This window comes from Eublepharis macularius, chromosome 1, assembly GCF_028583425.1.
Source record: "Eublepharis macularius isolate TG4126 chromosome 1, MPM_Emac_v1.0, whole genome shotgun sequence".
In the NCBI taxonomy this organism is placed as follows: domain Eukaryota; kingdom Metazoa; phylum Chordata; class Lepidosauria; order Squamata; family Eublepharidae; genus Eublepharis; species Eublepharis macularius.
The window spans coordinates 253,626,295-253,639,714 of record NC_072790.1 but is presented as its reverse complement, the minus strand read 5'-3'; the positions used below and the strand labels follow the sequence as shown (position 1 = coordinate 253,639,714).

General features: G+C 51.4%; 1 protein-coding gene across 3 annotated transcripts in view; it reads right to left on the bottom strand.

The window, feature by feature from the left end:
* The window catches only part of MTMR11 (myotubularin related protein 11), a 30,346-nt gene that overhangs the window by 3,487 nt on the left and 13,439 nt on the right, over positions 1 to 13,420 (bottom strand). For 2 of the 3 annotated variants that reach the window (XM_054998937.1, XM_054998951.1), the window contains exons 5-16: positions 13,145 to 13,287; positions 11,462 to 11,537; positions 11,231 to 11,384; positions 10,033 to 10,120; positions 9,216 to 9,304; positions 6,819 to 6,949; positions 5,441 to 5,513; positions 4,889 to 4,959; positions 3,864 to 4,036; positions 2,921 to 3,091; positions 1,556 to 1,804; positions 1,181 to 1,462 (exon numbers count right to left, since the gene is read on the bottom strand). In XM_054998937.1, the coding sequence (XP_054854912.1) occupies positions 1,181 to 1,462; positions 1,556 to 1,804; positions 2,921 to 3,091; positions 3,864 to 4,036; positions 4,889 to 4,959; positions 5,441 to 5,513; positions 6,819 to 6,949; positions 9,216 to 9,304; positions 10,033 to 10,120; positions 11,231 to 11,384; positions 11,462 to 11,537; positions 13,145 to 13,287 (1,700 nt within the window). The remainder of the gene's footprint in view (positions 1 to 1,180; positions 1,463 to 1,555; positions 1,805 to 2,920; positions 3,092 to 3,863; positions 4,037 to 4,888; positions 4,960 to 5,440; positions 5,514 to 6,818; positions 6,950 to 9,215; positions 9,305 to 10,032; positions 10,121 to 11,230; positions 11,385 to 11,461; positions 11,538 to 13,144; positions 13,288 to 13,420) is intronic. The other variant, XM_054998944.1, reaches the window with a different exon arrangement.

Sequence of the window (13,420 nt, the reverse complement as noted above, 5' to 3'; positions counted from 1 at the left end):
GGTTTTGTAAGTCTGGTTCAGGTGAGTCCTGTGAGACCAGGAGTGGAAAGGAGAAAGCGAGTGCGCTGGGAACAAATCTCGGAGGCAAGTTGGGCATGCCTCTGAATATTGTGCCAAATGGCCATGCAGTACATCCAGCAGCTCAGTTACACTATATTTTTAATAGTAAAGAGTCCAGTAGCACCTTTAAGACTAATCAATTTTATTGTAGCATAAGCTTTCAAGAACCACAGCTCTTTTCATCAGATGCATTGTCAGCTTTCGAGAACCACAGCTCTCTTCATCAGATGCATCGTCAGCTTTCGAGAACCATAGCTCTCTTCATCAGATGCATCGTCAACTTTCGAGAACCACAGCTCTCTTCATCAGATGCATCTGTCGAAGAGAGCTGTGGTTCTCGAAAGCATATGCTACAATAAAGTTGCTTAGTCTCAAAGGTGCTACTGAACTCTTTACAATATTGAAAAATGGACACTGTGGGGGGCAAATAAAAATATAAAATTTAAATATTCCCTGTAAAAAAATAAAGTAAGTCCAATATAGTGCAAAGAGAAAAGCACTCTCACACCTGTTTTCAATCCTAAATTTAAAAATCCACTTTGTATTGTACCTTTAAAGTGTTTTCGAATATTATTCCTAATAATAACATACTTTGTAAACCACTCTGAGTGGGTGTTAAGTTTTCCTGAAGGGTGGTATATAAATTGAATGTTTATTACTGTTGTTGTTGTTGTTGTTAAGAGGATGGCTAAATGCAAGGGAGGGCAGCATAGACAGGAACTCAGAAATGCACCATGTAAACTAACCTCTGGCAGGATCCTGGCGTGCCATATTTTATGCATACTTGATATTTTGATTGCCATTAGCTGTTCATGAAGCCCCCAAGCAAAGAAGGGCTGCAGCTCAGTGGCAGAGCATCAGCTTCGCATGCAAAAGGTCCGAGGTTCAATCCCCACCATCTCCAGGTCAAAGGATCAGGTAGGAGGTGACATGAAAGGCCCCCACTTCCAGTCTGCGTACACAATTCTGACCCTGATGCTGGATTTCTGAGATCTTCGCTATCTGGGGCAGGACAATGAGCCAGAGCCAGTTTGGCTTTTGCTGATTCTGTTTTTGAACTCCAGACTCAGGCCTTCCATCTTTCACAAGCAGTTTCCATCTTTTGAAATAACATTTTTACCTGAACCTCTGGGTTCCCACGGAGGTAACATCTTTTCCACAGCTGGACAAAAGGACCTGCGTGCCACGGGAGAAGCAGCAGCCCCTTGGAGTGAAGGCGGCAGAGACTGGATTTGCCTCGTGAAGGCCTGTCCTGTTCCCCGTGGCCCTCCGACAACTGAGCCCACCGGGACACCTTTTTCGAAAGGGAGCCGTTTTTCCAAGGGAAGAGTTGTGTTGGCAAAGACAAGGAACCCTTCGAGAACAAGAACATAGCCCCGTTCCCAGGAGGAATGGTTTCCATCTGGGGGAACAAACCAAGGAATAACTCACATCACGATGAAAGCCTCCAATCTCTTGCAAAATGCTACTTGTTCTTTTGCACAAACACACACACCTTGTTCCTGGTTTGCGATCGGGAGTTCCCGTTCCGAACAGGTCCACTGCTGTTGCCGCTGTGATTGTAGCAGGGGTTCCTGAACTGCGCTCTCTGCTGGAGGCCGTATCTCAGGCCCCAGTCCCAAATACTGGGCAAATAGGCACCGCTCGCTTCCTTGGCAGGGTAGCCGTCCTTCTGTAGGATTTCCAGGCACAGAGTTTCTCGCCAGCCATTTATGGGAGTGTAAAGCTGATTGAGAAAATGGTGCTGCAGAGAGAGAGAAAGAGAGAGAGAAAAGATTTCCCAAGAGCTTTCTTTTCCAACAACCTCATCCCAAACTGGCAGCAGAATTTTTTCTTTCAACATTTTTCACGGCCCAACTGTATTTTTAGGAATCTTTATAAACACTGGCTTTAAGTGTTTGACATTCTTAGCCTGGATCTGGGATAGCCCAGGTGAGCCTGATCTTGTCAGATCTCAGAAGCTAAGCAGGGTCGGCCTTGGTTAGTAATTGGATGGGAGACCTCCAGCGAAGACCAAGGTTGCAGAGGCAGCCAATGGCAAACCACCTCTCTTAGTCTCTTGCCATGAAAACCCCACCAGGGGTCGGCATAAGTCGGCAATGACTTGAGAGCACCCCCCCCCCCCACACACACACATACACCAGCTTTAACTGTTTGACATTCTTAGAAATCCATTCCTCAAATCCTCTCTTGGCTTGTCTGGTTGTGAGCTTCTGCTTCTTTTGCCAGACTCACTTCTGTTCCCTTTATCAGGGCAAACCTTCCATTTTTTAAAAGAAGAGTTTTTGCATTTTATGGCTTCCTTGTCTTGGATCATTAACCATGCAGGCCTTTCTCTTAGACTTGGCAGTACCTGTCATAGAATCACAGAGTTGGAAGGGACCATACAGACCATCTAGTCCAACCCCCTAACCTGGGGAATGCATTCTAACTGGGCGTCAATTAGTGTGGTTTTAAATAGCTTCAGAGCATCCCCTAGGAATTTAGTAAAGAGTCCAGTAGCACCTTTAAGACTAACCAACTTTAGCTTTCGAGAACCACAGCTCTCTTCGTCAGATGCATTGTCAGCTTTCGAGAACCACAGCTCTCTTCGTCAGATGCATTGTCAGCTCTCAAGAACCACAGCTCTCTTCGTCTCTTCCTTTTAAACTATCCCCTCATTTTTTTAAAGTTCCCTCTTTTGAAATCGTATGTGACAGTTATGGGCTTTGGGGGTAACTTTCCATTGATGTGAATGCTGAACTTAATTGCATTACGGTCACCGACTCCAATCAGTGCGACTACATCCACATCTCACACTTGGTCTGGACACGTCGGTCTGTTAGTGCCGCAGGGCTTCCCACGCCCACCCATGGCTCACCTGATTGTTCCGGCCTCTTTCCCACTGGCAATTGAATAGGAAGGTGCTGAGAAATGGGAGGTAGCAGCTGTCGTGCAGGGCCACCAAGTATGCCTCCGAGAGCTCAAAGGATTGCGGGAATTGCCGCAGCAGCTGCCAGATGCAGTCCACAAAGAGAAGGAACACGGGCGACTGGGGAGAGGAGCCAAAAGCACTGAGCCAAGGACTGAAAGGCCCCCATCAGTACATTAAAAACACCACCACCAATCTCCTCCTCCCACCTTCAATCCTTTTCTACTTTGGGAACAACGATGACGACAACAAAACAACAGATTAACGCCCAACTCAGAGTGGTGAACAAAGTCAGTGTTGTTGTTATCCCTGCAATCCAGCTGGGGAGCTGGGCTGACAGGAGGGGGCTGACCCAAGGCCACCTACTGAACTAATGCCAGTAGTGGGAGTCGAACCAGCAGAGTGCTGATTCGCAACCCAACCACTTAGCCACTATGCAACAGCAGCTGTGTGTGTATATACCACTCTTCTAGACAGATAAGTCAATTAGAATCACTGTTCTGAGGGGAGATGAGTGCTCCCCTCAGAACCGTGAACAAAGTCAGTGTTGTTATTATCCCCACAATCCAGTTGGGGAGCTGGGCTGAGAGGAGGGGCTGGCCCAAGGCCACCTGCAGAGCTCAAGGCAGGAGTGGGAGACGAACCATCAGATTGCAGATTTACAGCCCGACCGCTTCACCAGGAAGCAGCGTAAGACAGATGAACAGTTCATTCCAAATATTGTGACCATGTTCATAACAAGTAAGCAATATAGATGGAAATTTTAAAATCCACATATCTGAATGCCACCCCTTCCCCCACCCCGGCCTCAGTATCTTTCCATTCTTCAGCCTCTCAGAGCAGTTGAAGTGCCCGGTGTGTCATCTTCTTGCTCCCATGGCGGCTGGCTTACCTCGTCCCGTTCATTTTTCTGCAGCAGGTTGAGGCGCTGCTGGAACGCATGTCCGGCTGCCACCCACTCCTTCTGCACCAGGCTCTGGAACCCAGATATGGTCCTTGTGTGCGGATCCGAAATAACCTGTACCAGGGAGGCCAGCAAACAGTTCAAATCCCTGTCATCTGTTTCTGAGAGAGGAGGGGGGGGGAAGAGATTTTGAGACATGTGCTCTGCGCACGTGCGCTCATGTGTGCGTGTGCGCATGTTTCAGCCTCTGGGTTTGGCTGCCTTGAAGTCCAGCCAGGGAAGACGGATTAGTCATGGTGACGACTTTATTCGGAAAGGGCTTTTCTATTTAGAGAAAGTAGTGTGTAATCAACCCAATTTCCAAAAAAGATATATTAAGAACAGCACAAAATGCCACATTCCGGCTCCCTCTGACCTCCCGGGATAAGCCTCCACAAACAGCCACGTTTTTGAAGGCCGTGGAAGGAGTGCTGCAGAGGGCTGGGCCAGTTCTCTGGCTGAGGGCTTGCAGGGGCGGGTGAAAAAGCCAGCGGGCAACAGACGCTGCCCACCCCTGGCTCCAGCCAAAGCAGGACAACCACGCAGGTGAAGTTTAGACTCCTTATCAGCCAATCTAAGCCCCTTAGTCTCCCACCCACTGGCAGGGTTGCCAATTCCAGGTTGGGAAATTCCTGGAGATTTGGGGGTGGAGCCTAGGGAGGATGGGGTTTATGGAGGGGAGGGACCATAATGCCACAGAGTCCACCCTCCAAAGCAGCCATTTTCTCCACGGAAACCAATCTCTGTAGTCTGAAGACAAGCCATAATTCTGGGAAATCTCTGGGGGTTGGCAACCCCACCTACTAGCAACAGTTGACACCCTCTCTGAAGGGACGCCGCCACCCCCTTAACCATTGCCTCAAAAGTAAATAAAAAATACCGGTGGCATCTACTACTAATCTGGGAAATTCTACCCTGGGGTGAATCCCGCAGTCCTTTTGTAGCGGAATGAGAGGACAAAGAAGCCTCTGTACCTTGAAGAATGACGGATTGAGTCCTCTCGGCTAGCAACACAGCCACTTCACTGGCCTTCCTCAAACATGCCCTAGAAGGGAAAGGGAGGCCGTTACAACCATCTCAGCTCCTGCGTAGAGAAAACCAAAACACACACCAGCGACGCCACATTCAGCAGCAGTGCCCGCCTTAATTTTACAAACAAAGAAAAGACGCTTCCAGGTATCGGAGGAATCAAATCCTCCCCCCCCCCGCCGCCGCCGCCCCCCTCTCCCATGTATCTCAGTGGAACAAGCCTGGCAGAACTGCCTTCGGAAAAAGTTCAGCAACACAGAGCAAGCCCTCCTTGGGTGCTGGAGGCAGTGTCCTGGCAGCGTGACGACAAACCAGGGGAAGCTGCCACGCTGGGGAGGTGGTGCCAGCCTTCGGCTTGGGGGGCCTTCTAGTAAGGCCTCCTCAGGGGGTCCCATAGCCTGGAAGGGGCCAGAAGTCCAAACCCAGGCACACCCCCGCAGGGTCCGTCCTTATCTGTAACCAGATTTCCGGAAGGAGAGGTGGGGGACGCCTCTCACCTCACGTAGTCTAGCCACCGGGTGCCTTCCAGGCTGGAGAACCATTTCTCGTCAGTCAGAGCCACAAACGAATCTACAAAGAGAGCCGAGAAAATCCAGCAAGGTCACCTTGGCTGTCAAACAGCACCCCGGCGCGTTATAAGCAACTGTGGGGAAAGTGGGGCAGCAGAGACTGACTTTGGCAAAAGAACCGCACAGCAGCGGAGCTAAGGACAGAACAGGCCCGGCTCCAGGGTCCAGGGAAAACACCAAGCGGCGCAGTTACTCAAAAACAGGGCCCCCGGCTAGTTGTGGAAGAGTCTGGGGCAAAGAACCGTCCTTGTTTCAGGGCAGAAGACGTTTCTTCGGATGCCTCGGTTGGGTTCTCTTGGGGTCAGGAAGACAAAGGGTCTTCCCTGCTTCCCATCCCACCCCCTGGAAGCCCTGTGAATGTCCACAAGAGTTTTAGTATGCTGGATAGAGTTGGCCTGCCACACCACCCTGTAATACTTCTCTCATGTAAATTCAGTTCACATATAGGACAGGATTTCTCTACACTCGATCATTTAGAATCACAGAATTGGAAGGGACCTCCAGGGTCATCTAGTCCAGCCCCCTGCACAATGCAGGACATTCACAACTACACCCCCCCCACACACACACACACACACCGGTGACCCCTGCTCCATGCCCAGAAGAATTGCTCCCTGAGTTCAAAATGGCGATCGGCCTGACTCTCTGCATGTGAGAAAGGGCCATGAGAACTAAGCGCTGATGCAGCCCTTCCTGCCCTCCCTCTCATGACTTGCAGCTGAGACTGTGGGCCAAGCTAGAAGTGAGGAATGACACTTGCCTGGCAAGTGAACAGGCTCACGTGTGTTCCCCCCTGTTCACTTGCGCTCCACTTGATCACGCAGTGATCTAGCTTGGCCCTACGTGACCGGTTCCTTGAAATCACATCTGCTCCTGAGGGGACTGGCTTGTTCGCAAGAGTGCCTTCTGTGATGCTAAACTTTTCCACGTCCCTTGCCCACAAGCAAGTAATCCCTCGAGGAGCAGGGATGGGGGCTCCAGTCCCCAAGAGGCGGCCCCGTCTGGTCCCCCTTCTCTCTGATCAGGGTGGCTCATGAGCTGCGGGGGGGGGGGGGGGCGCTAGCCATCCCAGAGGCTTGGCTGATTTGCCAGGGGCATTTCGAGGCAGCTTGTCCTCCGGCCCTCTGGGCTGTTCTCCGCAGCCAGGATGAAGGTGAACAGTGGAGAACGGCCGCTGTGCGGAGGCTCCTGTCTGAGGCTCGCAGGTCTCGATTTGGTGGCCTTCCCTTCCCTTCCGGATCTACCAGATCACTCCAGCGTCCACGCTGCTTCTCTCCCTTCCGAGCAATCCACTGCTGCTTCTCACCAGCAAGGCACAGGCTGAGGCCCCACAGCTTCACGTAGGACTGCTGGATCTCGGCCGGGCTGGGCAGGTCAGCGCCCGTCTCCACGATCACACACTGAGAATGTCCCGCGAGCATCAGGGTTTCGACTGACCTACGGAGAAGAGGAAGGGGAGAGAGGGGCAAGACCCAAGTCAGAGAAGCAGAGCTGACAGCACAGGGAATGGGAGGGAAAAGAAGTCTGGGGGCAGAAGCCTGAATGGGAGGCCGGCTGTACTCCGCCCTTCACACACCGCTTTGATCCCCGGGGAAAGGGGAGGGCAGGACGGAAGTCTGAGGCCCAGCACCCCCTCCTCCCAGCCAAGGGAGCCACTCAATGCCTCCTCGGGAAGGCAGCGGCCCTCAAGGCCATCCTGCAAACCTGAACGAGGGCTAAGTCAGCTGGTAAAGGGTACTCCAGAAGTGCTCAAAGGGTTGTTGGTTGTCATCAGTTTGGGACCTATTCTGTAAGATTACACAGGCTGTGGCCTTACTCCTCCATATTATTTAATCGCTATATAAAGCCTTTTGGAGAAATCCCTTGTGGCTTTGGAGCGGGCTGCCATCAGTATGACACCCAGCTCTGTGTCTCCTTAGCAAAATCTCCTGGTGATGCAATCTCTGCGGTGAACAGACTGAAACAACCTGCGGAAAACTGAGATTATGCTGGCTGGAAAGGGAGAAGTCTTGAAGGACGCTCTGCTTCCCACCTCCAGTGAGGTTCAGCTGACCCTCCCTGACTCAGTTAAGAGCCTAGGGGTTATACTGGATCCAACATTACTGCTGGAAAAGCAAGTTAATGCAGCTGCAAAAATACAAGGCCCCTACCTTGACTGCTGATCAGGCCACCTGGATCCATACAATGGTAAGATTGAGAATAGACTACTGTAATGCAGTATACATGGGCCTTCCCCTTGGAGACTCCAGTTAATGCAGATTGCCAAAGCTTGGTTATTATCAGGAGCTAGGCGGAGCATGCATATCACTCCCATTCTGCAGTCACTCCATCGGCTGCCCTTCAGTTACCAGGATCAATTCAAGGGGTTTTTTTTGCTAACTTTGCAACATTGAATTATTTAGGAGGGCATTCTTAGACAGGTAACAGGATTATAATATAACAGAATGGTTCAGAAAGGTACTTTAAAGAAAGGATAGGGGGTGTGGACTATGCCAAGATGTATAGTATGTAGTATCTGTTGATGTATGCATTATCCTACTATGTAATTTCTGCATCATTTAACATGTCATAGTAAGTCGGTGTTGCAGTTAAGAGTGGCAGGACTCTAATCTGGAGAGCTGGGTTTGATTCCCCCCCCCTCCTCCGCTTGAAGCCAGCTGGGTGACCTTGGCTCAGTCACAGCTCTCTCAGAGCTCTCTCAGCCCCACCCACCTCACAGGGCGATTGCTGTTGTGGGGACAATAACATACTTTGTAAACTGTTCTGAGTGGGCGTTAAGTTGTCCTGAAGGGCAGTATATAAATTGAATGTTATTGTTATTATTACTCATGCTTTGTTTCCGCTTGGTTTCAGATTTCTGCAGTCCTAATCCTATTATGTTGTTTATGGGCTGTCCCATTCTGTTGACTGTATTGACTTAGTGAGAAAGGTGGGCTCTTACAAGTGGGCAAACGTGCATTTTGACAAAGGCACTTCACACCTTTGATCTGTTCTTGTTCAAGTATAGCTGTATGGGGGGTACACCTCGTGAGCCATACCAATGAACAAAACAGTAAAGAGTCCAGTAGCACCTTTAAGACTAACCAACTTTATTGTAGCATAAGCTAAGGAGAACCACAGCTCTCTTCATCAGATGTATCTGACGAAGAGAGCTGTGGTTCTCAAAAGCTTATGCTACAATAAAGTTGCGTGTGACAAAGAGAACTGTAGTTCTCGAAAGCTTATGCTACTATAAAGTCGCATCTGATAAAGAGAGCTGTGGTTCTCGAAAGTTTAGGCTGCAATAAAGTTGGTTAGTCTTAAAGGTGCTACTGGACTCTTTACTGTTTTGTGACTACAGACTAACACGGCTGACTCCTCTGGATCAATGCCCAATGAACAAGATTCTCTTTCCTCCGTCCCTACAGCCTCTCCTTTCCCTCACCTGCCAGGCCACCTGACTCTGGCAAACATTGCTCCAGCGTCTGGCCCCCTCCCAATCCCGCTGCCGCCGCCACCCAGTTACTGTCTTCTCTGTCTGGCTGAGCTGGGAAGCCTTTTACCGGGTACCGGAACCTGTGTTCTGTGCACGGCCTGAACACACATCAGGGGACCCCTGTGCAGTTTGAAGAGGCGTTCTTACACCAGCTCTCCCCACCCCACGCTGGTTTCCCTTGGTGGCTTTCTGCCCTGACCAGTCTCAGTGGCATCCCCTGCCACGTACCTCATATCTTCCTTCTCTGGGTCTGAATCGGCATGGAAGCTGGCAGCTCGAAGAAGATCGCTGCCCCCCGGATGGTGCCAGCACAGCCTCTGGGCAGGACAAGGAAGAGGGAGCAAGGATGTGAGTTCCACTGGGCAAAGTTTGCCCTCCCTCTGCCTCCACCACCACCCTCTTTGCATCCTTTATGCCGTCCCTCCATCTTGAAAACTGCCTTTCTGCGTCCCCCTTTCTGGTTGCCACCCACGCTTCCCAAGGAGCCCGACCCTGGGGAAGAAGGTGTCACTGAAGGGGGTCTGGGCATTTTGTGGGGCTGGGGTCCTACCCCCCCCCACGTACTTCTTCTCAGAACACAAGAGCCATGGAGACAGATGCCAGGGGTGTGGCTGGGCACGGCCTCCCCCAACATGCACAACTCGTGCCTCTGTCTCACCATCACCTCTGGGCAGCTTCAGAGCCATTTGAAATGGTTCAAGGAGGTGCAAATGAGAGACAGCAGTGGAAAGCAGAGGGACGCCACACGCCTTGCTGCTGATTATGTACCACCTTCAAATGTGGGGGTGGGGGGAGGAGACGGGACGACCCTGCTTGTATCCGGTGCCGCCTGCTTCCCTGGTGGGCTCTCCATCACTGGAGATCGTGAACCAGAGTTTGGCTGCCCATCAGCCACGGCTGCTGGAGTTGCAGGTTCCTGCATTGTGCAGGGGGTTGGACTAGATGATCTCCAAGGTCCACTTCAATGCTGACTCCCTCAGACTCTATAAGCCTCTCTCTCGGTGAGATCCCACCCGGGCACAGGCGACTGCAGCACGGCCCTCACCGGGATGCGCCGTCCGTTGAAATGCACAAAGGCCCTCTTCAGCTCATTGTCCAGGAATCCTTTGGGGACCCACAGGTATTTTGGAAGGCTGCAGGGAGAAAGCAAATTGTTGGCAAAAAATGACACACACACACACACACACACACCCCTCATCGTGCCCTAGTTTTTCTAAAAGAAAGCTTCTTTCCCCAGCAGATGAAGCAAACGCCCAACAAGATCTTTCTTCTCTACAGGAAACGGCACCTTCCCCCCCCCAAGCCCCTCCCTTGGCGTCTTGATGGCCTGGCTTCAAACACGGACCCAGCCACAGAAGCAAGGGGCAAGGGGCCCGCGGGCCAGCCACACACTCTCAGCCCAACCTACTCACAGGGCGCACTGCGTCTTCCCTGCCTCCCCCTCCTGCTGCAGCCCCAACTGCTGTTGATGGGGGACAGAAGACCCCCGAAAGAGCGTGAGTGGGGAGTCAGAGATCTGCAGCGAGAGGGGGGGGGTCACCTTCCCACTCTGCCTGCAGAAATCTTCCATGGTGTCCAGGCCATTCATTCAAATGAGAAAGGACCATACAGCAGCTCTGCTCACATAGTAAAGTCTGAACTTGGTACAGTCCTGGTGCCCTCCGTGGTGGACCAATGGCCCATTTCCAGTGGGCGGCTGCGTGGCCGGCCGGTTGCAAAAACTTCTTGGCTGGATCCAGCCAGAACTGCCCCTTTTCCAGTTCTTAATCAAGAGCACCTATCCAGGGTCAGTTAACACGGATTACTTCTGCCTTAACCATTCAGAGAGTCCCTGCACGCATTCTTATTTTGCAAATGTAAACCTGATTGGTGAACGACACAGTTTCTACTGGCAAAATCGGTAGCCCACGCAAGGCTAAAGTTAGTCCCCACCCCACATACGGGAGCCTCCAGGTCCAGCCAGCTTCCTTGGGCTGAGAGCCAAAGATTCCCCCCCCCCCCGCCCCGGCTGCAGCTTCCTGCCGGCCACAGGCCCACTTGGTCTCAGTGAGGGAGTTTGCCAACCTCCAGGTGAGGCCTGGAGACCTCCCAGATTTACAGCTGGTCTCCAGATAGAGATCGGTTCCCCTGGAGAACATGTATGTATGTATGTATGTATGTATGTAAAATATTTATATGCCACCTTTCCGCCCAAAATCGTGGTCTCTCACAGAGGCCAAGCTGCCAACCAAGCCTTTCTCTACCTGGTGGACATGTCGAAGCGCTCGTTGACAGGGCTGACCCGCCAGGTCGCCGTCCCCAGGCGCCTCAGCTCCTTCTCCCAGTCACGGAGAGTCTCGAAAAGCAGCGTTGGAAACTCTTCCTCTTCCCCTGTCAACTGGCTGTTCCCTAGAAGGACTGGAGAAATTAACGTGGTCCGCAGCGGGGCGACCAGTCCCTCGATCCCCCTCGGCCCGCACCCTGTGTTTGCTCACCCAAACCCCTCAGAGCTGCGCCGCCATAGCCGCTGTCCCTGCTGCCCTCCTGGGCCCGTGCGATGGCCGTCGTCACCTGGAAAGCAAGGCTCGGTTTCTCTTGATCTTAAGTGGAAAAACGCTACTCTCTCTCTCTCTCTCTGCTGTTTTCTACTGAATGGCATTTATGTTCTTGTTGCACTGTGAATGATTAAAAGAGCAGCCCGGTGGCACCTCCAGGCTAACCGAAAAGAGGCCGGGACGTCGGGCTTGCCCCGGGTGTCCTCCTGCACAGAGAGAAGGAGAACGGCCGGATAGGTGGGTGATCTCTCTGTTGGAATAGGCGACTCAGCCTACCTTTGGACACTGGGGGGCGCTGCATGTCTCTTTGAATGTAATGTATAAGTCTAGCAATCTGCCACTCTCTTGTCTAAGGTGGGAACGCCTCCTGACTCCTCCTCTCTTGCCTCTGTGCCTCTTGGGAGATTTCACACCTTCCCTCATGCTCTTCCAAGAGAAAAGATGTGAAGCCACCACCTTCCCTCATGGAGCCCTTCTCTTTGTCCACAAACCCGCACCTACAACCTCGCTGCCTAGTTTCAGGCCGTGGTATTAGCCTAGAGAATGTAACTCTTTAGATAGGATCTTTCCCTTGTTATTACCAGAAGATATTGCTATGGAGAAATCTGCTACAATAAACTGTAAGTTCTATCTTTCTATGAATTTTGTCTGAGGATTAATTAATGCACGTTTGTAAGGGTTTAAACGCTTCTGACTAAATTACTCTGCTATATGTTACTCTGCTGTTACTAAACTAAATATATAAAATACCATAATCTCTAACACTCTCCACGTGGGATCTGCAGGCAAGACAACTCTCTGGCTTCCTGTCTCGAAGGGAGAGATTTCCACCTGGTGGACTAGACAGCCTGAGGAGGTCAGGGAGGCACCCACAGTTGCTTCGTTCCACAGAATGCGTAAAACAGGATTAGTTTCAAGGGGGGGAGCTACAATGGTCTGTAGCAGAAGAGCACGTCTCGAATCCAGTAGCACCTTCTGCCCCCAAACCCAAATAGGAGGGATCACCCATCGCTGTTTCTCAGTCAGGATGTCCTCCTCCTCTGAGTGAGAACTTTAATGTTTTATTTTTTAAAAAATACATTGAACTGGATTTATATTCCAACTCATCCCAAACACAAAGGCTACCTCTCAGCTGATCAAGACCACAGCTTTCGAGGACCACAGCTCTCTTCATCGTCTGACGATGCATCTGACGAAGAGAGCTGTGGTTCTTGAAAGCTGACATTGCATCTGATGAAGAGAGCTGTGGCTCTCGAAAACTTGTGCTACAATAAAGTTGGTTAGTCTTAAAAGTGCTACTGGACTCTTTACTATTTTGCTACTACAGACTAACACGGATCCTCTGGATCTAATAGCCTCTGGATCTAATAGCCACTGGAACTCATGGAGACAATCTCTCTCTTTACAAGAGCTTTTTAGTCACAATAGGTGAACTGCCCCTTCCCAGCAGATGGAAAGGAAGGGAAACAGCAAACTTCTTCGAAGTCTGGAGTTGGCCCTGCGTTTGGGGTTCAGTCGGATGAAGATCCGCCTCGCAGGCTCCTTAGTCTAACAGCCCCGGGGGGGGAGGTCTATGAATGCCACGGCCTCCCCCTCTGAATTGCAGGCTCCCCCGAGACTCACCCGGAAGGCCTGCGGTTCCAACCCGCTCTCGTGGAAGCGAAATCTCAGCACCCGGAAATCCCTGCAGTAGATGACCAGCTCCTCTGGGATGAACTTCAGGGCGGAGGTACTAGTTAGCACCTTGGCTTTTGTAAAGCTGTTGACTAAGGTTTAAAGAACCGGCGTGAGACAAGGCTGGGGGAAACAGGCGGGGAAAACCAGAGGAGACTTCTGCCGAGAGGCAGGAGAGGAAGCGTTTGCCACTCTGTGCCCAGTGAAGCATCCACTCTTGGGTAC